Genomic DNA, 25,493 nt, shown 5'->3' on the forward strand with positions numbered 1-25,493 from the left:
GAACTGGGGGGCCGCTCACCCACCCTGACCCCTCTACTGCTCCTAGCAAAGATGACTCCTCTGTGCTTGCCTTGCTGCCTAATACCTCACCGGTGCCGGGAGAACTGGGAGGCCGCTCACTCACCCTGACCCCTCTACTGCTCTTAGCCGAGAGGACCCTTCTGTGCTTGCTGCCTTAGACCTTCCAGGGCGGTGAGATCTGGGGGGCCCGCTCACCCACCCTCAACCCTCTACTGGTTCTAGCCAAGAGCACACCTTTGTGCTTGCTGCCTAAGACCTCACCAGGGTTGTAAGCATTGAGACTGACTCTTGACCAGGGCCATCCATCGGGCCAATAGGGGAGTGAATAATGTAACTGACCCGTACGGGTGTGGAGGAGTGAGGGCCCGGGTCAGTAGTGATGTGAATGAAGACCCACAGCAGGCACAGGCTTGCATTGTGGATGGCTGGCACTACAATCCCATAGCGCAGTTAAAGTGCATTAAAACATATTCCAAACACCAAAACATTACTGAAAACAGAAGCGCTGTGAGTTCTGAAGGGTGAAGAGTGTGGGGGCCCTGAGTCTGTGAGATCGAGATGGAAGGGGGCAGACCTGGCAGGTGGTGGAGCAGGAGGAAGCTGGGAGGGTGGAATGGGATGGGGGTACAGCTGCTACCTAGGCGGTGGAATCAGGGGAGCTGAACAGGGGTCACTGCCAGAGACGCTTCTGGACCAGCAGGATGCTGGCTGTCCCCTAAGGTCAGCCTTCCCTGAACCGAAGAGGTCCTTACTCCCCCTTACTTTTGCCTTTCCTTGACCCTAAATAATCCTTGCTACACCTTGACACTGCCCTTCCCTGAACCATGAAATTTCCTCTCAACCTTTCTACTGCTTCCATACCTAAACTCCCCAAAACTCCCTAAGCCCTAAAAACCCGTTTACTCCCCCTTAACGCTACCCCCCGATCCCTAAAAGCTCTTAACTACCCATTAAAACTATAATCTCTTAGCCTTAGCAGCCCTTTACTACCCCTAAAAGCTATCCTTCCCAGAACCCTGAAAAGCACTGACTAGCCCCCACCCTTCCCCACCTCTTTGTAGAGGCTCCTTTATACTTTAGCAGAAGAATCCCCCGGACCCCTGCCCCAGGATACCAATGCTTGCCATGGAAGGTAGTGGTATTTTCTCGGAGCTACAACTTTTTATTGCGCTATATTCCTAGTAGATTATATTTTTGACACAGCTTAGTTCAGTCTACTTTTTCCGTACTATATTTTTATAGCAAGTCAATTCATGGTTTTCATTATTCTTTCTGATAGGGCGCGTTCGACCAGTGCCATAAACCCTATAGCACAGACACGTGTCTATTCCGCATCAAGGGTTTCCAACGAGCATGCAAGTGTTTGCTGTTCGATGCACACATTTCCTGGGTAAGTATCAGACTCAGAGACATTGGAATATTTCATGAGCTCCACTTCACAACTGTTTGCAAAACCTATGACGTTTTAGCCTATCCTTTTGAAACATCTGGTTTAAAATACACCATTTACCCCTTTCTTTTTTTAATATCTTGTTAGAGCACACAACCGGGTGAAATATGTGGTTTGTGTACTTGTCAGCCCTGTCTTGGTAGAGCACACAACCGGGTGAAATACATGGTTGGTGTGTTTGTTATCACTGTCTTGGTGGAGCGCACAACTGGGTGAAATACATGGTTGGTGAGTGGTTAGTGTATTTGTCATTAGTGTCTTGGTGGAGCACACAACCGGGTGAAATATTTGGTGTGTGTATTTGTTATCACTGTCTTGTTGGAGCGCACAACTGGGTTAAATATATAGTGGATGTGTTTGTCAGCACTGTGTTCAGTGGAGCTCACAACCAGGTGAAACATGTGGTGGATGTATTTCTCATCACTGTCTTCGGTGGAGAACACAACCGGGTGAAATACGTGGTTGGTGTATGAGTCAGTGCTGTCTTGGTATAGCACACAACCAGGTGAAATATGTGGTTGATGTATTTGTTAGCACTGTCTTTGATGGAGCACAAAACCTGGTGAAATATGTGGCGGGTGTATTTGTGATCACTGTCTTTGGTGGAGAACACAACCGGGAGAAATACATGGTTGATGTATTTGTCAGTGCTGTCTTGGTGGAGCACACAACTGGCTGAAATATGTAGTGGGTGTATTTGCCATCACTGTCTTCGGTGGAGAACACAACCGGGCAAAATACATGGATGGTGTATTTGTCAGTGCTGTCTTGGTCTAGCACACAGCCGGGAGAAATACGTGGTTGATGTATCTGTCAATGCTGTCTTGGTGGATCATACAAATGGGTGAAATACGTGGTTGGTGTATTTGCCAGGGCAGTCTTAGTGGAGCACACAACCAGGTGAAATATGTGGTTGGTGTATTTGCCAGGGCAGTCTTAGTGGAGCACACAACCAGGTGAAATACGTGGTTGGTGTATTTGTCAGTGTTGTCTTGGCCTAGCACACAACCGGGAGGAATACGTGGTTGATGTATTTGTCAGCACTGTCTTTGGCAGAGCACGCAACCAGGTAAATATGTAGTGGGTGTATTTGTCATCACTGTCTTCATTGAAGAACACAACCGGATGAAATACGTGGTTGGTGTAAGCTGTCTTTGTCTAGCCCACAACCGGGAGAAATATGTTTTTGATGTATTTGTCAGTGCTGTCTTGGTGGAGCACACAACCGGGTGAAATATGTGGTTGGTGTATTTGTCAGAGCTGTCTTGGTGGAGCACACAGCCGTGTGAACTACGTGGTTGGTGTATTTGTTTGAGCTGTCTTGGTGGAGCACACAACCGGGTGAAATACGTGGTTGGTGTGTTTGTCAGTGCTGTCTTCGGTGTAGCACACAACCAGGTGAAATACGTGGTTGGTGTATTTGTCAGTGCTGTCTTGGTCTAGCACACAACTGGGAGGAATAAGTGGTTAGTGTATTTGTCAGTGCTCTCTTGGTGGAGCACACAACCAGGTGAAATATGTGGTTGATGTATTTGTTAGCACTGTTTTCGATGGAGCACAAAACCTGGTGAAATATGTGGCGGGTGCATTTGTGATCACTGTCTTTGGTGGAGAACACAACCAGGTGAAATATGTGGTTGGTGTATTTGTCAGTGCTGTCTTGGTCTAGCACACAACTGGGAGGAATACGTGGTTAGTGTATTTGTCAGTGCTCTCTTGGTGGACACACAACCGGGTGAAATACGTGCTTGGTGTATTTGTCAGAGCTGTCTTGGTGGAGCACACAGCTGGGTGAAACACGTGGTTGGTGTATTTGTCAGTACTGTCTTGGTGGAGCACACCTCAGGTGAAATACTTGGTTGATGTGTTTGTCAGTGCTGTCTTGGTGGAGCACACAACCTGGTGAAATACATAGTTAGTGTGTTTGTCAGCGCTGTCTTGGTGGAGCACACAACCGGGTGAAATAAATGGTTGGTGTGCTTGTCAGTGCTGTCTTGGTAGAGCACACAACTGGGTGAAATACGTGGTTGGTGAGTGGTTAGTGTATTTATCAGCGCTGTCTTGGTGGAGCATACAACCGGGTGAAATATGTGGCAGGTGAGTGGTTGGTGTATTTGCCAGTGCTGTCTTGGTGGAGAACATAATCGGGTGAAATACTTGGTTGGTGAGTGGTTAGTGTATTTGTCATCAATGTCTTGGTGGAGCACACAACAGGGTAAAATATGTGATGTGTGTGTTTGGTATCACTGTCTTATTGGAGCACAAAACCAGGTTAAATATGTGGTGGGTGTATTTGTCAGCACTGTATTCGGTGGAGAACATAACCAGGTGAAATATGTGGTGGGTGTATTTCTCATCACTGTGTTCGGGGGAGAACACACCCAGGTGAAATACATGGTTGGTGTATTTGTCAGTGCTGTCTTCGTCTAGCACACAACCGGGAGGAATATGTGGTTGGTGTACTTGTCAGCACTGTCTTTGGTGGAGCACACAACCGGGTGAAATATGTGGTGGGGGTATTTGTCATCACTGTCTTCGGTGGAGAACACAACTGGGCGAAATACGTGGTTGGTGTATTTGTCAGAACTATCTTGGTCAAGAACACAACCGGGAGAAATACATGGTTGATGTATTTGTCAGTGCTATCTTGGTGGAGCACACAACCCGGTGAAATATGTGGTTGGTGTATTTGTCAGAGCTGTCTTGGTGGAGCACACAACCAGGTGAAATACGTGGTTGATGTATTTATCAGAGCTGTCTTGGTGGAGCACACAACCGTGTGAAATACGTGGTTGGTGTGTTTGTCAGTGCTGTCTTCGGTGTAGCACACAACCAGGTGAAATACGTGGTTGGTGTATTTGTCAGTGCTGTCTTGGTCTAGCACACAACTGGGAGGAATACGTGGTTAGTGTATTTGTCAGTGCTGTCTTGATGAAGCACACAACCGGGTGAAATACGTGGTTGGTGTATTTCTAGAGCTGTCTTGGTGGAGCACACAACCGGGTGAAATACAAGGTTGGTGTGTTTGTCCGCACTGTCATAGTAGAACACACAACCGGGTGAAATACGTGGTTGGTGAGTGGCCGATGTAGTTGTCAGTGCTGTCTTGCTATAGCACACAACTGGGTGAAATACGTGGTTGGTGTATTTGTCAGTGCTGTCTTGCTGGAGCACACAACTGGGTGAAATATGTGGTTGGTGTATTTGTCAGAGCTGTCTTGGTGGAGCACACAACTGGGTGAAACACGTGGTTGGTGTATTTCTCAGTGCTGTATTGGTAGAGCACACCTCAGGTGAAATACGTGGTTGATGTGTTTGTCAGTGCTGTCTTGGTGGGGCACACAACCTGGTGAAATACATAGTTAGTGTGTTTGTCAGCACTGTCTTGGTGGAGCACACAACCGGGCGAAATAAATGGTTGGTGTACTTGTCAGTGCTGTCTTGGTAGGGCACACAACTGGGTGAAATACGTGGTTGGTGAGTGGTTAGTGTATTTATCAGCGCTGTCTTGTGGGAGCACTCAACAAGGTGAAACAAGTGGTTGGTGTATTTGTCAGCGCTGTCTTGTTGGAGCATACAACCGGGTGAAATATGTGGTAGGTGAGTGGTTGGTGTATTTGCCAGTGCTGTCTTGGTGGAGAACACAATCGGATGAAATACTTGGTTGGTGAGTGGTTAGTGTATTTGTCATCAGTGTCTTGGTGGAGCACACAACAGGGTGAAATATGTTATGTGTGTGTTTGTTATCACTGTCTTATTGGAGCACAAAACCGGGTTAAATATGTGGTGGGTGTATTTGTCAGCACTGTCTTCGGTGGAGCACATAACCAGGTGAAATATGTGGTGGGTGTATTTCTCATCACTGTGTTCGGTGGAGAACACACCCAGGCGAAATACGTGGTTGGTGTATTTGTCAGTGCTGTCTTCGTCTAGCACACAACCGGGAGGAATATGTGGTTGGTGTACTTGTCAGCACTGTCTTTGGTGGAGCACACAACCGGGTGAAATATGTGGTGGGGGTATTTGTCATCACTGTCTTCGGTGGAGAACACAACCGGGTGAAATACGTGGTTGGTTCATTTGTCAGAACTATCTTGGTCAAGAACACAACCGGGAGAAATACGTGGTTGATGTATTTGTCAGTGCTATCTTGGTGGAGCACACAACCCAGTGAAATATGTGGTTGGTGTATTTGTCAGAGCTGTCTTGGTGGAGCACACAACCAGGTGAAATACGTGGTTGATGTATTTATCAGAGCTGGCTTGGTGGAGCACACAACCGTGTGAAATACGTGGTTGGTGTGCTTGTCACCGCTATCTTGGTAGAGCACACAACCAGGTGAAATACGTGGTTGGGCTATTTGTCAGAGCCGTCTCGGTGGAGCACACAACTGTGTGAAATACGTGGTTGGTGTGTTTGTGAGCGCTATCTTTGGTGGAGCACACAACCAAGTGAAATATGTGGTTGGTGTGTTTGTCAGTGCTGTCTTGGTCTAGCAAACAAGCGTGTGAAATACGTGGTTGGTGTGTTTATCAGCGCTGTCTTTGTCTAGCACACAACCAGGAAGAATATGTGGTTGGCGTATTTGTCAGTGTTGTCTTGGTGGAGCACACAACCGGGTGAAATATGTGGTTGGTGTATTTGTCAGAGCTGTCTTGGTGGAGCACACAACCTGGTGAAGTATGTGGTTGGTGTTTTTGTCATTGCTGTCTTGGTCTAGCACATAACCGGGAGGAATACGTGGTTGGTGTGCTTGTCAGCGCTGTCTTCTGTGGAGCACACAACCAGGTGAAATATGTGGTTGGTGTAAATGTCAGCGCTGTCTTGGTGGAGAACACAAATGGGTGAAACGTGGTACAGCACACAACCGGGTGAAATACGTGGTTGGTGTAATTGTCAGCGCTGTGTTGGGGACCCAGTCAGCTCTACTTCTCGTTCTCTCACCCCCAGCCCTGGCACCCTCCGAGTACTCACCTGCAGGGTGGTATCAAACACCACAAGTTTGCAGCTGGTAGGGGTGGCATCATAGCAGCTGTGCTTCGCCATGAACTCCATGTAGACCTCGGCCTCCCGCTGAGGATCTGCCAAGAAGAACAAGAGAAGAGTCAAGTGACTGCTGAGGACGGAGCTTGCCAGGAAGATGCGAGGCCACGTCAGAGACCACTCACCTGATCGTGTGATCCTGGGCATTGAGATCCCGTCTACAGGCAAGTCCTGGGGAAGAAAACATAGTTGGTATCAATTTCAAATAGTGGAAGTAAAGTTATGTGTAAGTATTGAATATACTGTAGAAAGAGTAAAGTTATGTGTTGTATGCAATATACTGTAGAAAGAGGCACTCTATAGTTGCACCGTCTGTAGTGGGGCCAGGGCACCTCGGTTCTAAACTCAGGAATCCTTTGTTGTTTACAGTCTGTGATGCTGGAGACGTAACTCGATCGCACTGAATAAAATGTGGCTGCCCACGGTTCACGCAATGGGCCACCTGAAAAGGGCGGCCCCCTTAGTGTCACTTAGGCACACCATCACCCCTCTAGTCTTGGGACCAGGGGAGGAGTCCCTCAGTACAGTGCGCGGGCTGCGTCCTTTCCGGCATACAGAGGGTTGGGGGAAGGTACTTATACCTCTCCCTGCCTTTCTGGTGCCCTCTTTGCTGCCGGACACGCCGTCTCCGGCCCTACCGCTTACCCGGCGTGTGACTGGGGAGCATGATTATGTAGGACCTTGTAATGTTTTTTTCTTTGTGTTGCAGGCGGAGTTACAGGGCGATCCGTAGGCGGAAGGGTACAGAAGGGTACTTCTTCAGGAGCACAATAGGGGTGCCAGTGCCAAATCCCAGAAGTCCTCATTGCAGGTCCCTGGAAGAAAATCGTCGCCGCCCGCTAGTCCTTAGAGCGGTTGTAAGCCTGAACAACCGGGGGCTTGCCTTGCTACGCTCCACCCTGAAAGGGGCATGAGTAAAAGGGTGGTCCATTTGATCGTAGTGAGGGGGATCACACCATAATTGGTAGCACTGATTGGGTTGGCCACAGTGCAGTTTGGTTCATCAGGCGGGCATGGCAGCATAGGTTAGGCACCGCTGCCTGCCCTTGGATCGCCCGTAAGATAACCCACCATGCTGCATACTTTTGTATGGAATAAACCTGCAGCAATATTTTCCCAACAACGAATTGTGTTGGGTATTTATTTATTCCATCGGGCATGATATTTGCCATTGGGTGGGGAGTGCTCCCTATAGAGGCACTATGAAAGCAGCATCACGATTGACCGCAGTGGAGTCTGGGAACCTGTGCCTGCAGTGAAAAGGCGCGCAATGCCGCACGTAAGGTTTTTTTTCTTTGTCTCGCCATAAGCCCTCCCCCCACCACTCGACACTTTATCAAGACACCAGCTACTACTACATTTCTTTAATACTGACATATTGCACAGATATGTTTACAAGATTTTTCCATTCACAGCAGGCACCTTTTGGACTAGATTTTGAGGTTCAGTCGTAACACTAACATGGGTGCAGAGATGCAACTTTTGGGAATTAACAGAATACTAGCAAACCTCCCGAAGTCGCAAGCTTCCTAAAATACTCCCGGAAAATACTTATGAAATCCATTCTGCCATGTGAAAATATACACATTTTGCAGTGATATACATCTCCATATTTTGACAAAATAAGATCTGCTGCACCAATACCTTTGTAGTTATTTTACTCCAAGGAGAAACATTTCTTCCTGTGGGGCGATCCCTTCCCTTACAGCACCACAACGTTTTGTGGGTCTTCTCTTTCAACTCCCACCACGGAGAGGGATTTAATATAGCCCGCCAGAGGTGTAAATTTCCATCCTTTTCTACACTGGGTAAAGGTCACATGTGTGTTTGTGAACACCCACAAATCACTAAAAAGGTGGCTGTGCACAAACCTCCAGGGTATTTCCATCCTGTAATCCCCACTCCCCTGGAACAAAGAGGTGATGTACTGACTAGGAAACCTCTGAGCAGTGGCATCTACAACTACCAAAAATATGATAGTGCTACGGCACCAACTCACCCTATACTGCTCCGCTGGGTGCACATCTCTCTCCCCGATCAGTGTCCACGAGCAAGAAAGGGAAGGACTGTTGTGTCATTCCTACTAATCCGTAGGATCTGCACATTATTTGGACAACATAGACTAGCGGCATTGTGTCAAGACTGATTCTGGACAACCCCACAGGATATGTTGGCCTAGAGACCAGCTAGCTCACAGTGCCACCGTAAGCCCCCCTAACCTACCAGGGATCAAATGGCTTTTGTCAACCAGTGAACATGACAACCCTGACCCCTCAGGAATCGTGGAAACAGTGCAGAACCTTTTGCTCAGTCACTCAGGCTAACTTATTCACAGAAATGTATACAGAGCATACAGAGCGGGACGTTTTCAACATATTTATTGAACCCGCGTTATTCTTGTATAGAGTGCATGTGCTGCAATAATTAAAGACAGAAGCAAATAAAAGTGATTACAAGCACTAAAAGTGTGAATGGTAGAGAAAGTTCTACCATGGTGCTAAAACAATGTATATATGCAGGCATATACAACAAGGCAGTAATCAAAAGCACTCCTACTCTGCGAACCCTACTCTCCGTGTACCTAGAGTGTTTGTAGGTGTAGAGCCAAGAATCCCCCCCAAGGGACGATCCAACCTCATTACCTGGTGGGAGAGAATGAAGGACCCCGTCTTGGTGACGAACTGCACACCCCTCATGAGATGTCAGACCGCTGCATGGGGATTTATCAGCATGCAAGGACCCTCGGTGTCAGCGGAAGAGCCTCCCCTGCTAATCTATTGGTGTAGGAAAATAGGATCTGCTTTCATAGTCACCCTCACTTTTTGCTGGTGTCATTATGTTTTACTGACTAGTCTGACTGGGATCCTGCTAATCAGGACCCCAGTCTCTATACTTCTTCCCTAAATTGGACATGGTGAGTACTTAGGTACACTCCACATTGGATACTGGTGTACCCTTGCAAGTGCCCAGTACATGGTACTAAGGCACCCAGGGCATTGGTACACCAGGGGTCTCCCATGAGCTGAAGCATGTAGTATGCTACCCATGAGAGCCCACTCAGATTGTGGCTACAGGCCTGCCATTGCGGCCGGTGTAAGCTGGTGCTAGCACCACGTACAACAGATATAGGTTTCCTCATATCTGAGGTCACTGCACTTAAAACCTGTGAGTCACCCCTCTAGCAGGCCTTTCAATCCTCAAGGCATGTTGCTTGGTTCCAAGTGTGAGGGTGCTCCTGCATGAGCAGGACACCCCTACAGCCTTTGGAATCCATTCTCCCGGGTTATAAATGCATCAGCCATTACGATACATAGAGTGGCCATGCGTCATTACGCGATGACCATCTCTAAACTGGCTGTAACGAACCTTGTTGTGTTTGGTATTAAACATGTTGGAATCATACCCCAATACCATAAAAGGTGCTGAGGTATGATTCCATGCACTGTAAAGCTCCTCCGGGAGGCCCTCAGTGCTCCCGGTACCAGTCTTCTAGACCCGGACAGCAAACTATGGCTGCTGCTGACCAGAGACACAATTCCTCCCTCCTGCTGCTGAGCCAAGCTTGAACAGGGGTAGGGTGGAGAATAGGTTTCCTGTCACAGGGAGGTGTGACCACTTCCCAGACAGAACTTACTGTATTGGGACAGGGTAGGGGTGCTTGCCAGCACCACTGCGACTGCTTGAAGGGCACATTTGGTGCTCTCCTTGCATACTCCAGCTCAAACCAGCTCAGGGAGCCGTTGGCTCCCGCTCTGACGCGAAACTGGATAAAGGACATGGGGGTATCCTTCCCACTGTCCAGCCCCTGCAGTGGGAGGGATCCTGAATCGTCCCAACCCTTTCCTTAGTGTACTTAAGGGTTTACCCGTGGGTCAGTCCCTAGATTCATTGTGGGACATGATTCAGATCCGAAACCACTTCAACTTCAACCGTCGGGGAACTTTGGACTTCGCTGGACTTTACTTTGAGAACCAAGAATGCAACTGGAAAGAGTCCTGCTGCTCCTAGTCTCGTTGTCCTGCCGGTCTTCTGTAACGCCTCTGCTCCATACAGGTTCTTCACAAGGCCTGTGGATATCCAAGACATCCAAAGGAATCTCCCTTGGAGTGAAGGGGTCACTCACCTGCATCTGCAGGCACCTCAATGAAGCTGGCGGGTCTGCTGCTCCTTGGCTCCCACGGACTCCGAAAGGTTTAGCAACACAGGTGGTGGTTCTGCAGCTTCCCTGAGGCCTGCACTGCCTTCACCATAAGTTTGAAGCCAGTATCCCTCATCAAAACCACTGTAGCAGTATCCCTGTGCACCGTGCCAACTTGCCGGTGTCAAGGCTTGTTGACTCCCTCCTCCAGAGATCTTCGGGCTCCAAGAAGCTCCAGCCTCAAGCATCTCCTGCAGCCAAGATCTTCACCTGCACCGCATCCTTTGCACCGTGGGCCTTCATCCTTTGGTGAGCTGCTCGAGGTCCTCTTGCGACTCCTGTGCCTTCAGCCCATGGGTCCTGTTGAGGGTCTTCTTTGGCTCCAGTGAGCTCCTCTGCTTGCTCGGTGTCTGCTCTGACTTACCTGCTCGTGGTGAGTCACTTGGACCCTGCTGGTCCTAACACTGCATCTTTTTCGATGACTACGTTGGTTGCTATTGCCAAGGCTTGTTGGTGCCCCTGCTGGACACTGACCCCATCCGACGTGGGACAGCTCGTGAATGGATCCTGGTCTTCTACAGCGTCGCCTGGTCTACACAGCTGCAACTTCAAGGGCACCGTCAACTCTCCTGCATCCCCAACATCGGTGGGCTTTCGTCTTCCGTGCCTCCTGGTTGTCCTGAGTGGCATACACTCTGTCCCCTCTGCTTGCAGGTACCTCTCATCTTGAATCCACCTCTGGGTTCCACCAGACTCTTTCACCTTTTCGCCAGCTGCATCTTTTCTAAAGTCCTCCATTGTAGTCTCCGGCAGTTTCTGACGTCACTTCGCACCTATGCACCCGGCTTCCCTGGTGTAGGTATCCTCTTTCCTGTGGTATCCACAGGTGTGGTGACTCTCCAACCTTCCATCTTATCATGGCGTTTCTTCAGGGTCCGCAGGGAAGCGTCTTTCTACTTTAAAACTGCAACCGCGACTTACCCATTGATTTGCATCGAGTATGCGGTCGTGTTTGCACACTGCACACGGCCTCCGTTGGGTTCCTAGATACTCACCTTGGTTGGATCCTTGGATCCCCAACTCTTCTACGTCTTCTGGGCCCATTATTGACTTAAGTTGTGGTTCGCATTCCACTATTTTAGAATATGGTTTGGTGGCCCCTTTGTATTTGTGCTACTTACGTATTCTATTGACAAATTATTGTGTGTATTGTGTTTATATCTCAGGGTAGGAGATATTGCAATGTGTTAGTGAGCGTTAGTAATAAATACATCTTTTTTATAACTACACTGTGTGGTTCTTTTTCACTTGACCTATACCATAAGATTAAGTACTGGTAAAACAAGCTGCTTTACACTCCTTCTGGACTAAGTCTGAAGGGTGCTCTCAACAGCTACCACTGAAAGAGCTTTCTTAGGTTGTCTAAGCCCACTAAACTCACTATAAGGGTTGTCGGGATTGGTGCAGGATGCCCACTTACATAAGTGATCACCATTCACTAAGCCAGCCTCATACAATCGGGATGCTCATGTTTTATAATAGAAAGCAGCCTTGCGATGTGTGTATAGATTAGGAATGCGTTGGATATGTAGATAGCCCTGTCGTTCCGTGGATGAAGATAGAGATGACATTTGTACATAGTGCGAAAAGAGACCGTGCACATGATGTTCAGGGCATTGTGATAATGTTGTGCAGAGCTGGATCTATAAACAAGTTTAGTTTCAGGGAAACGAATCCAACATTGTTGCACACGCAAATATGTGGCAAACGTTACTGCTGAAAAAATAGGACAATGCAAGAAATAAGCTGCTTTGCTACATGGGAATGTAACAGGACTTCCTTCCTACTCAGTGGAATGTCAACAACTAATCCTGGAGCTGCTCTCACCATGAGAGCAGCTCCAGGATTGGTGGCAGCAGGCTAACTCAGCGCTCATTCTGAGGCTGGTGGCCTGTGCCAGCTATCCCAGCCAGTGGAATGCCAACAACTAATCCTGGAGCTGCTCTCACCATGAGAGCAGCTCTAGGATTGGTGGCAGCAGGCTAACTCAGCGCTCATTCTGAGGCTGGTGGCCTGTGCCAGTTATCCCAGCCAGTGGAATGCCAACAACTAATCCTGGAGCTGCTCTCACCATGAGAGCAGCTCCAGGATTGGTGGCAGCAGGCTAACTCAGCGCTCATTCTGAGGCTGGTGGCCTGTGCCAGCTATCCCAGCCAGTGGAATGCCAACAACTAATCCTGGAGCTGCTCTCACCATGAGAGCAGCTCCAGGATTGGTGGCAGCAGGCTAACTCAGCGCTCATTCTGAGGCTGGTGGCCTGTGCCAGCTATCCCAGCCAGTGGAATGCCAACAACTAATCCTGGAGCTGCTCTCACCATGAGATTTGCTCTCACCATGAGAGCAGCTCCAGGATTGGTGGCAGCAGGCTAACTCAGCGCTCATTCTGCGGCTGGTGGCCTGTGCCAGCTAACCCAGCCAGTGGAATGCTGGGCTTACAATGCACATGTCGAGCTGGCTGTAGCAATAGAGCTGGCCAACCCGACATGCGCACTGCAATTGCAGGATTCAGCCCCGCCTCCTGCCCTTGCACCGCGACATGTAAGTAAAATGCAGTTGACATGCCGTCTTACTTATTCTTGTGTGCCTGCTGTGCTCACAGCAGGCGGGGCGATGCTCCTCCGCTCAAATGGAGGCGCAGCCCTGCCTCTGAGGGAGGGATATGAAATGATAGATGGGTAACAGAACCCGGAGGGGAAACCCTCCCCATCGTTCGCTTTGCATCCATCTTCAATGTCAAGTTATGTATGGCCACCAAAGCATCGGCCCTGGCTCTGAAATACTACGCAGGGGCAGAGGGTACCGGGGCAGTCATACATAACGCAGCCTCTCTTCCACGTCCAAAATGTAAATAATATCTATATGTACCTGGCATCCTGCCCCTCACGCTGTGCCTTTCCTTCTCTCCCCTCCAGAAGCTGTGGTCCCTGTCTCCAGCGCTGCTCTGACGGGATCTTAAAGGGCCACACACAGCGGCCGGGAGTTCTTTGGTGGCTAGCAGCAGTGGGTACCAGTTCTTGTTGCCCACACACATGCCTTTGTCTTTTGGGCCCTGTGCGCCCGTTCCTGGACTTACCCTTCACAAATCGTTACTAAATGTGTTGGTTCAATGACAGAAGGTACACTGCAGCTGCTGGGGCCCACCGCTGAATAACAAGCGGCCCTGATTCCTGGAGGAAGCTCGCCGAATGTACTTGATTTCATATTTCTGATTTGAAATTAAATGCATCTTGACATTCACAAATGTAGTAAACGTTCCATCTGTTTCCGGCTCTAAACATACAAGTCCTTTGCATCTTAAGTTCCGATTCCTTCTTCCTCTCACGGTATTCAAGCAGCTTTGCCCTGGACACCACCTCAAACGTCTTTGGCGCGCTCGGGTGGCCCCAGGTGTATCTGACGTCCCCAGTGGCTTCCAGTTAACCAGTCTCGGTAACAAGAGTTCTGCTTTGACAACATATGACTCGCCACCACCACCTGTGCAGCGCAGCGGGGGATTGCCCGGTGCCCGCTACGGCCAGTCCGGGCCTGGCCACCACACACTGAGCTATCGCAAGAAATGCCTGAATGAAAGTTCCATCGGTACAAAGCAAACACTATTTTTGGACAAGCATTGGTAGCCACCAATGACAACGTGGGGTAATGTCGGAGAAGTAATTCGCTCTGATGAGCATAAGGGAAGCGGCCTCCAGTTGTAATGAGTTAAAAGACCCCTAACAGCGACAGCCGAGAGGACATGCAAGGATGCGGCCATATGCGGCCCTGCAGGGCGGCCCTCAGCAGACTCTTAACATGAAGCCATCAACACTGCCTCACCGACGGAAGCCAGGGATCCATACCGTGGAGGCGTGAGGGTGGCCTGCCCCATCCAGGGGAGCAACTGGACCCAAACTTAGGGGGCTACACTTAGAAAAGTGGGGGCGGTGGGGGAGCTCACTTCGGAGGTGCATTCAAATGACTTGTGGGGGTCTCTGCACTCTGCTGGCACAATCCCATGATGTGTGGCGTCATTATTCATCTCAATGATGTACATTCAGAAATGTATTTTTAAGTTTACTGACGAGTTTCAAAGGTTTCAGCATGAGAAGACGTCATCATATTTACAGTGGGTTTAGGGGTCTCCCTCAAGGAATTCCAGCAGGATTCATATTGTTACGCGGCACATTCAGCCACCACTGCTGGTAGGTTGTGGAGTTTGGGGCCCTACTCCACAGAGCCATCGTAGGAAGTATCCGTCCACGGAGCCGACAGGATACCTGAAGTCTGTCCATCCGTCTCTGTATAAGGCGGCCAGGTCATAGGTTTGGTGGTAAGGGTGCTCCGGCATGTTTGCGGCAGACTACCCTGTAGCCCTTGGCACATGAATCCACTTCCTTATGTCATGGGGAGGGGCGCCTCTTGTTGGGTTTGTAGCTCACAGAACGTGGAGCTTCCATCATTCTAAACAGCATCCCTGACTTTCAGCGGCCACCAAATATTCTTTTTCTGGCCTGCTTAGGCACTTCAAGGCCTGAAATGGAGCCACATCTGGGAAGATGTTGACTGCACAGGCACTCAGGACGCACAGAAACTGAGCGTGGAGTGCGATTATCCAAGGTGCCCCCACAACACAGAGTCCATGTCAAACATGTAACATACCCAAAGGGCTTGGGGCCTGTACATTATTGAACAGTGATACACTTTATAAAAACTATCTGGCAAAATTGCTTGTACTTCAATTTATGTAAGTGGTAATTTTACAAGCGGCATAAGAAGAGGACTTCAGTGCGACTCTTGTGCGAAGCTAGGGGGGCGCAGGCATTCCCTGCAGGGATCTGTGTTGCCCCTTTGGTAAAAAGATAGGATTCCAACAGGGCCGACCAGCCTTTCATTCTACTGGGGTCAGTAAAATGAATAGCAGTGAGAGGGTACCAACAAATGTCTGACAGTCATGTTTTATTTTAGGAGGTGGAGGAGTCATGGCATGAGACTCAGAACCGGACCAGTACTAGGCGAACAGAGGGAAGGATGATGAATGCATGAAACGGGCAGCTACAAGAGGTAAGTCTCAACACAAAGAGTATTTGACAAGGTTCTGGACAGCCAGGTGCAGGTTATAGTGCAAGGAAAGGAGTGAGCGCAGGTGAACTCGTGTCTGTGGTTCTGCAGAGACAGGGAAGTGAGAGGAACAGATAAAGACGGCAATCCTAGAGCCAAACTTATCTGAAATGCAAAGGTAGAGACGGGCTCTTCTGAGCATAGAACAAGCAATGAAAGATAATGTGCCCTGCGCCTGGCATTTTCCATTCCTGGTGGTTGAGCCGTGGTCATCTCTAACCTCGGTCATCCTTTTCAGACTCACCCTTTCCTGCGACTGGTAATCTTTTACTTCTCTTTTCTCACGTTCATTTTTCTCATTCCCCTCCCTCTGCTCATTCTCTCTTCTGGTCTTTCCATTGCTTATCCCTTCCTCTATGTCCATTCTCTTTCCATCTCTTCATATTCTTCTCTGTGTTTCTATCTTTCGCCTCCTTGCCTGGTTATGGCCCCATCTCTTTTTCCTTTCTCCTCCTGTCCTTGTCTATATCCTATCTGTAAATCCCTACCATTTCTTGGACTATCCAGAGGCGCTGTGTGCTCTCCAGATCGCCATGACCTCTGTGACATGCAGCATGCCTTCAACAGACAGTGCATTTAGAAGATGGCGCAGACTGAACCTTGCCAAATGTTACCAAGGACAAAAGCTTAAAACCCAGGACATCTGCTTGGGGAGTGTTGTGGTGATATTCACAGAGTTCGAAGGCTCAAGTTTGAGCTCCCTCATGTATGTAAAGGTTCACATGGGAGCTGCCCTTGTGCTTTGCTTTAAACATCACTCATTTGCGCTTCTCCGAACAATCCAGTATTGAGCCCGCACAGCTGGGGTTCAGTTCCCCATTGGCTGGGTTGAGTAAGTCATTCAAGGTTTTCTGCATAAGTCTGGTTGTCCTGCTACACTTCACCTTTCCAGGAATGATCACCAATATTGCAGCTGGCTGGTCCCTACTCAGATGTGTACATTCAGTGCAACTGCACTCCCATGACCTTAAGCAATCCATCTGAAGCTGCATCTTCATCATCTTAGGAGTACAGGAAGCACAGCTGGACCCGGCTCACTGCAGATGTATGGCGGCGCCAGAACATCACCAGTCTCATGTGAGACCGGCCTCGTGGCGTGGGCCCTCCCGACCAGCAAGCCACCTTGCAACCGCACCGATCCTCCATGTGACAGACTTCCGGCCACCATGGCCCAACATCCCGATGGCCGGCCAGACCCCCAACACGCATGCCCGGCCGAGGCAGAGGGAAACCCCCCAAGCCAGACCGAGAGGCGCCGACCCTGTCACACCTCTGGTCTCTTCCCCAAGGGAGGTTTCGATCGACCACCAGGCCCCCGGTGAGCGGCCGCCTCGCCTGCTGGGTGTCTGGAGTCCCTCCCGGACCCACCTGAACAGATCAAAGGGCCGAGCGACAGGAAGCCCCGACACACCGCCCCCCAGGCACCAAGACCCCTCTCGGGGAGGACCCCGGACTTCAAAGAGGAGGGGAAGTATAACAAGGGGTGCGGAAGGGACGGGAGGCAGAGAAGACCTGGACTGACGAGAGCCTGCTGACGCGGTCGCGGCTCCCCGAACTCTGAACCATCTGAGCCCTGCTGACGCTGTCGCGGCTCCCCGAACTCTGAACCATCTGAGCCCTGCTGACGCTGTCGCGGCTCCCCAAACTCTGAACCATCTGAGCCCTGCTGACGCTGTCGCGGCTCCCCGAACTCTGAACCACCTGAGCCCTGCTGACGCGGCTCCCCGAACTCTGAACCATCTGAGCCCTGCTGACGCTGTCGCGGCTCCCCGAACTCTGAAGCATCTGAGCCCTGCTGACGCTGTTGCGGCTCCCCGAACTCTGAACCACCTGAGCCCTGCTGAAGCTGTCGCGGCTCCCCGAACTCTGAACCATCTGAGCCCTGCTGACGCCGTCGCGGCTCCCCGAACTACAAACCTCCTGTGCCTGCTGAGTGACTCGCGGCCCCCTCCTCCAAGAGAATCGGCAGAGATTGCCGAGAGAAGCAACATCCCCTCAGCTCGAGGATTGAGAGCTGTGCGCCGGATACTCCGCAGAGACAATGACTCAAAGACTGTCCCGCTACCCCCATACCCCCCATCACGAGATTGCCGCCGCTTGTGGCACTAATTCTGTACCTGCCTTCCGGATCATAAAGATCCCTTACAACTAACGATAAAGTATATTGTCTTACGAAGAACTACTGTGTGGTGTCCCTCTATCAGAAGAGAGTAAGCGCAGCGTGTGCGATCCTAGGTACGAGACCCTTCCAGGAAGGGCCTCCCCACTCTTGCTCGGCCTAACTCTGGGAAAGGTGGGTCTCTGGGTGGTCAGGAACGCATTCCGCAGCCTCCCCAGTGAACGCCTTCCAACATTTGGTGGCAGGCGACGGGATCCGAGCCAACACCTAGAGATCGTGCAGTAAACGGCTGACGCACTACCAAGAAGATATGGAAGGAGAAACCTCCCTAGGTGCCGCAGGTACCAACACGAGCACGACATTCCGAGAGGACCAGTTGGAATCTTATACGCACCGAGAACTGAAACAATTTTGCAAAGACCTTGGAATCGCTACCACCGGACTAAGCACGAAAGAGGACTTCCAGGAGCATTAAAAACCTGGGTCGGGGCAGGAGCTCCCCGGACACAAACAGAAGGAGAGCCGCCAAACGAACCACGAAGCACCCCGGGGAGGAACGGCGCCCCCGAGGGGGGCCTATCCCCAGAGGAGCTAGCGGACCGAGAAAGAGGTCGCAACCACGAACTAGAACTAGCAAAATTAAAAATCGAGGGAGAGCTAAAACTGGCCGAAAAGAAGCTGGCGGTAGAACAGTTACGCCTACAAGGAGAACTCGAGGAAAAGAAACGACAGAGAGAACACGAAGAAAGAAAACTCCAACTAGAGCACGAACGTAGCCTGAAAGAGATCGAGCTCAAGGCTAAGAATGCAGAGGCCAGACCCTCGGAAACCCAACCCCTCTCCTCTGCCGTGGAACCAAAGGTCCACATCCCCAAGGATGTGGTGAAGGAATACTATAAGAACGACGACATCCAGCAATGGTTCAAGGCCTACGAAGTCGCCATGACCTCCCACCGAGTCCCGCAGAAAGACTGGGGGGCTGGGCTGTGGGGCCGGTTCCTGAGCGAGGGGAGAGATACCCTGCTGGACCTGCCCTCCACGGTGCTGAACTCCTACAGTCACATGAAAGAGGCCCTAGTAGCCAGATATGAGCTCACCCCTGAAATGTACCGGCAACGGTTTAGAGACTGCAAGAAGATACCCGGTACCACCTGGGTGGAGTACGTGAACTTTTACAGCCGGGCCTTGGACGGGTGGATCAAGGGCAGCAAGGTCTCCACCTTTGAGGAGCTGTTCGACCTAATCGCATGGGAACACTTGTCCGCCAATTGCTTTGTGGAGTTGCGCCAGCACCTCCTGGACAGCAAACTCACGGACCCTCGAAAACTGGCCGTCGAGGCTGACCGATGGGTAAACACCCGGGCCTCCCGGGGTCCCGTGGGAGACTACGGTCACCACAGTCAGGGACCCCCCCGCCAGAGGGGCGGAGGGAATCAAGGCCGGCCAAGAGAACTCCCGGGGAGATCCCAGCTCAGTCCCCCCAGAGGACAACCTCCGCCCTTTCCAGCTCCACCTCCGGCCAGCACCGGGCCACCGGGGAGGTCGGGGCCCCGAGTGAGGATCACCTGTTTTCGCTGCCAACAGACCGGACACTATGCCAGCGACCCTCAATGTCCCATGTACAAACGACCCGCCACGACAACCCCGCCGGCTCGACAAATGGCCTCCGTAGCCCTGGGGGAAGAGATGGAAGACTCCGAAGAATGGGAACCAGCCGCCATGGCCTTGGTCTCCCTAGGGGACTGAGAGATGGTCCCCGGAACGTCCCTGCCCGCCAACATGAAGAAGTACCAACAGCAGTTGACGGTCAACGGTCACCGCGTCGAGGGCCTCCGGGACACGGGGGCGAGTGTCACGGCGGTTCACTGTCACCTGGTCTCCGAAGATCAGATCCTGCCCACGCCTTTTGTCCAGTCATATCGTCAGACAATTCCGAGAGCCTCTGCCGGATGGCCCTAGTTCCCTTCGAATGGGGGGGAGTCACCGGCAAGTTGAAGGTGGCAGTCCGAACCTCCCAGCCCGTAGACTGCCTCCTGGGCAACGACCTTGAGAATTCCCCGTGGGGACAAGTGGAACGAAGAGCCCATCTCGAGATGATGGGCCTACCCGAATGGGTATGCGCCACCACGCGCTCGATGACTCTCAGATTGCCTTCCTCCGAGGGAGGGGAGGCCATGCCGCTGAACACCGCCACCATCCCCGAGGTCCGGGATGCACCACCCGAGCCCGACGACCCCCTTCCGGATGAAGCGACCGTTCCCGACGAGGGGTCCGTGCCTCCAGACCCCGAACCCCTGACCGAGCTCGGGGACCTGCCAGAAATGGCCCAGTGGCACTGCGAGGGAGGCCCCTCCCGAGAAGAATTCTGCCAAGAACAATCCACCTGCCCTTCTCTCATTTGAGCCCGACAGCAGGCCGAGACCCAAGCAGCAGGCGACCGGACCGGCACCCACTGGGTATACTGGGAAAACGGCCTCCTGTACAGCGAACAGAAGTCGGCCGAGTTGGGCTCGGCCCGAGTACTGGTGGTACCCCTGCGCTTCCGAAGTCTCCTCCTGGGCCTAGCCCATGATGTACCCCTGGCCGGACACTTAGGCCAAGATAAGACCTACCAGCGACTTGTCACCCACTTCTATTGGCCCAAGATGCGAGCAAATGTGGAGGCCCACTGCAAGTTCTGCCTCACGTGCCAGGCCAGCGGAAAGAGTGGGGGGAAGCGCAAGGCTCCGCTACAACCCTTCCCAGTCGTCAGTACCCCTTTTGAGCGGGTAGGAATCGACATCGTGGGACCGCTGGACCCCAAGACCGCCTAGGGCCACCGGTTCATCCTCGTCCTGGTGGACCATGCCACCCGCTACCCCGAAGCCATCCCCCTCCGCACCGTGACGGCCCCCGTGGTAGGCCGGGCCTTGATGGGGATCTTCTCCCGCGTGGGGTTCCCCCGCGAAGTCGTGAGTGATCGGGGCACGAACTTTATCTCCAAATACATGAGGTCCCTATGGCAGCAGTGCGGAGTATCGTACAAGTTCACCACCCCATACCACCCCCAAGGGAATGGCCTAGTCGAGCGATTTAACAGGACACTGAAAGGAATGATCATGGGCCTCGAAGAACCTCTACGCCGGAGATGAGACGTCCTCCTCCCATGCCTCCTGTTCGCCTACCGAGAGGTCCCACAAAAATCCCTGGGGTTCAGCCCATTCGAACTGCTATACGGACACCCCATCCGGGGACCCCTGAGCCTGGTCAAGGAGGGTTGGGAAACGACTTTCCGGTGGGACCCCTCCGGATGTGTTCCGATACATCTTGGCGCTCTGCAACCAGACCCGGAAATTCCGAGAACTCGCAGAGGCGAACCTCGAGGCTAGCCAGGAAGAGATGAAGCGCTGGTATGACCAGAATGCTACGCTGGTCGAGTTTCAGCCTGGCCAACAAGTCTGGGTCATGGCCCCGGTGAAACCCTGCGCCCTCCAAGATAAATGGGGTTACAAAAAGGGTCAACCCAAAATCACTGGGACCTGGGTATAGAACAGTATAAGAAAAACTGGTCCCAGTACATAACAGAATGTACAAATAACATTGATAAACATTTAGACAGACACTAAAGAAAGTTCTAGTGGTATTTTAATCACACTGAACAAGCATAGGCATGTAGCCAATTCCAATCTTTAGATACAATTATTAACAAAGATTACTGAATGTGCCCCGAAGCGGGGAGAAGAGGGAGGGAGGGAAGAGATTTGGTGAGGTTAGTGATTGGGTGTGGACTTTCAGGGAAGAAGTGAAAACGATAATATATCCATTTAGACAACAATCAAATTGGTTGGCATTATTCAATTAATACCATATATTGCATGTTGAATTGAGGAAATATGAATTTTGTGATCAGTTATGTCCCCTATCGTAGACCCCAACGGCTCCATGTGCATGCTATAAGTACATGTATGTTCCCTCCAGTTCCAGTTTTGAAGACGCAAATACATGTGCGTCCACCGTCAACATGTCCTCTTTCAGACCCGCCATGAATGGGTCAGATATTCCATTCCTAAGTATGAAAGGCCACCGACTTTATGTGGTTCACTTTCCACATTTTACAGATTCAGGCGAGTAGGCCCTGAATTCTGCCATCAAGCCTTTTCCTGCCTTCTGCCTCCGAGAGCTCCAGTCTGAGCCCGCATCTGTATCCATGAACTTTGTCCTACTCCCTGCGCGGCTAACGGTGCCTGATCCAGCCTGTTGCCTGCCAAAAACTGTATTTCACCTTCAAGATTATCTGCTCCGCTCCTCATCCGATGCATTCCTGTCTAGTAGTTTAGGTAAACATTCTTCCAGCTACCGTGCTAAGGGCCAGGCCTCACTGTCTTCATGCAAGTAATTCATAGCCCCTGTTACCATGGAAGATTTCTGCCCCCTCGCATCTCATGTAGACACTTAGACGCTTGTACAGGCACTAACAGTCAGTATAGAATAGATTCTATCCTAGAGACCTTTCCTTTTGGATAACACAGTTCTTTAAACATAGGATATTAGATATGATTTGGGATTAGGTTGACATGACCCCCCAGACTTCTGTCTCCACATGTAGAGCTAAATGTCAAGTCCCCTTCGCCCTCTAGTTGCACGTCAATCACACGTCATGCGGCTGCGCGCGCATCTCTGCCAAGTATTTCTGCTGACATTGCAGGATTCTCTTATGGATCCACCCACTTGTGACATCATGTATAATGACGTTTTCTAAGTTACGCCTATATGTCCGCCTTTTTTAGTTACGTATGCATATTTTATCTATCTTATCAACTGTTACGCCTCCTGCATCTGTTTCACTGTAATGCATTTCTTATAAAAATGATTACCTGTCAATAATGTATTGCCTTCCTTCCTGAACCCTCATGGTGATAGAATGTGAAGCCTGCAGTTCGAACTGTATTTCCTTTGTAGAGGAATAAAGCCTTTTAGAACCTCTAATACCACGGATTCTGCCTCTTATATTTACTGAGTTATTCTTACTAGACTTTACCGCATAAAAAATAGTACCGGTAATGAAATATTTACCACATAAATTGGCGCCCGAACAGGGACACTTTCTCATCTCACGCGCCGGAGGTGCGTTGCAGGCCCGGTCTCCTGCCACAGCTGAACGGACAAAAACGCGTACCTGCAGGATTTCCTGTATCTCCCTCCGGCCAAGCGGGGGCGACTGAGGCTGCAATCAACACCCAGACGAGGCGGTGAGAAGTGCGAAGTATCCCGACCAGAGCCTAGCTGAGAGAGCAAGATCCGAGGTATACAGAGGCCCACCAGGTTCCGAAGTTCCGAGTCCAGTCGAGTCGAGTCCAGTCCGGTCCAGTTTCAGTTCAGTTCCGAGGCCTTCCGTTCCGAGCTACCCGGTGAGTACCATTGCCGGGGAGGCATTTAACGTGCACATAGTCTGTGCCGGTCAAGACGGGTTTGGGTACACAAATCCGGTCTGCACTGTTTCAGCAGTGTATCTGTACTGTTTAGCAGTATATCTAGTATGTCTTGCATATAAATAAGTATTATCTAGTGTCAGTATTATGTCAGTAACTAGTTTTCTATTAGTTATCATTGTTCGTTAAACTATTAAGTGTTAAATGTTTTAATACGTTCTATACATTGTGGTGTGAATGACTGTTCATTATTGTGTTTATTGTATTAAGTGTGTTCAAGATTAAGTAACCAGATCTAAAAAAAAAAATGCCGCTCTTTTCGAAATTAAGACAGATCAAAACTAGAAAAGGGGTACTCGAAGAAGCTGTTCCCATTCCACCTAGGGACACTCCAGGATACTTTATGTATCATAAGCATGGCCTAGATGCCGTATTATTTCTTGATTTATGGGTGGACTACACCAAGGATTTGCCAGAAAGTCAGAGATGGCCCGCAGCGGGGACCTGGGATGCAGATTGCATCATGAGAGTAGAAGAAGAATTATGGAAAAAGAAAGCCAGACAGTCACAGAAAGATGCCATTGAATTATGGCGTAAAGAATCATATAGACGTACGGAAAAAGCGCTCAGACAGGAAGAGAAAGGTAGGGAGAATTCAAATAAAGCCCGAGAAAATCTATTAATTGAGGAAGGTACCCGAGTAAAATCAGAACAAGTAGATAGACAAAGAAACACTCTTATGAATGGTATGTATCCTCTTCTGGCCGAAGGGTTACCTAAGGCTATCCCGGAAATACCAAAAGACTTGACTCCTCCATTGCTCCCGATAAAAGCACATCCCAAAACACATCCTAAAACAGCAAAAGACGTTTTCCTTTCCTCCTATTTAGATGACGTAGCTCCCGAGTATGCTAATACCATACCACACACACCGCTTGCCGATGGTGTTCAACATCAAGAGCATCCGTCTGTATCCCCGCAACCACAAACTCCTACACAAGTTCCAACAGGTCCGTCCGTTTCTACTGTTTTTCCCGCATCTACAATTTCTATCTTACGTCCAACGAATCCTTTCTTGCCCAGCACCTCAGATGGTGCTACAGGAGGTACGACAGACATGTTTGCCACACCGCCGCGAAATAAACAGACCCTTAGAGATTTAGCACTCCAACGTACACCCCAACTAGCGACATCCGACATGTTTAAAGAACATCTTGTGGATTGTAGATACGATCCAGTGCCAGGTAAACAGGACAGATTGCTAATATCATCACTACGTATACGACGAGCTACATTGTATTTAATGACGATACCAGGAATGGTTGAACACCTAGACAATATATATCATTTTGTCCAAACAGGGCGAGGTCCAGAGAGTATTAACGAAGCTATGGAATACCAGAAAGTGGATGTACAAAGACAACTACTGCGTTTTTTCATAAATTGCGTGATTAGGAACCAAGACAGGCCTGGGGCAGATCATGATACCATACAAAAAACTTGCCAAATGGGGTCAGAACATATCAGACGAGAAACATGATAAACAGGCGTGTATAATCGCCATGTATCGAAAGATCCGCAAGGAAGTAGAACGAATACATAAAGAAAGACGAGAAGCAGACAGAATTGAATCAGAGGAAGAGGAGGAGCAAGAATCAGAACAATTGGAAACGATAGCTTACGTAGGTAGAGGAAGACCCCATAATAATGCTAGAGGCTTTAATGATCCGATACGTCCGATAAATCCAGAATGTAACAGACATTTCCAAACCCCTATGTTAAATACAAGATCCCCTGAACACCTATTCCAAGCCGCTGATAAATTACTCCGAGATCGAAGGGGGTACCATATGCTCGATTCCATGGACGAACAAGAATTAGCCAGGTCAGCAGTACAATGGGCTGACAGTCCCAGCAAATACAGTGATGATGCACTAGCACACACGTTTCTGAATCTTGCCCCAGACGAACAGCGTTTAGCTAGTATATACATGATTCAACACCTCCTTATATTATATAAAAGCCAACACTCCGATCCTGGACCCTTACCTGACATATTGACCGAATTACTCACGAATAAATGGAGAGGGTCAGGTACTGATTTGATTAAAGAAATTCTAGAATTTCGAAACCAGTATATAGCTTTCGTGTGCCCAGAAC

The 25,493-nt window shown here is 50.1% G+C and overlaps 1 protein-coding gene and 1 long non-coding RNA gene across 3 annotated transcripts in view; one reads left to right on the forward strand and one right to left on the reverse strand.

The window, feature by feature from the left end:
- LOC146859397 (uncharacterized) overlaps positions 1–15,408 on the forward strand; it is a 237,005-nt gene extending 221,597 nt beyond the window's left edge. The window contains exon 3 of the long non-coding RNA XR_014980103.1: positions 13,625–15,408. This is a non-coding gene — a long non-coding RNA (uncharacterized LOC146859397). The remainder of the gene's footprint in view (positions 1–13,624) is intronic.
- Positions 1–25,493, reverse strand: part of PRKAG3 (protein kinase AMP-activated non-catalytic subunit gamma 3) — a 389,089-nt gene that overhangs the window by 164,980 nt on the left and 198,616 nt on the right. For both annotated transcript variants that reach the window (XM_085650087.1, XM_085650086.1), the window contains exons 6-7: positions 6,640–6,685; positions 6,446–6,552 (exon numbers count right to left, since the gene is read on the reverse strand). In XM_085650087.1, the coding sequence (XP_085506213.1) occupies positions 6,446–6,552; positions 6,640–6,685 (153 nt within the window). The remainder of the gene's footprint in view (positions 1–6,445; positions 6,553–6,639; positions 6,686–25,493) is intronic.

Source organism: Triturus cristatus, chromosome 3_2, assembly GCF_964204655.1.
Source record: "Triturus cristatus chromosome 3_2, aTriCri1.1, whole genome shotgun sequence".
NCBI classification, from domain to species: domain Eukaryota; kingdom Metazoa; phylum Chordata; class Amphibia; order Caudata; family Salamandridae; genus Triturus; species Triturus cristatus.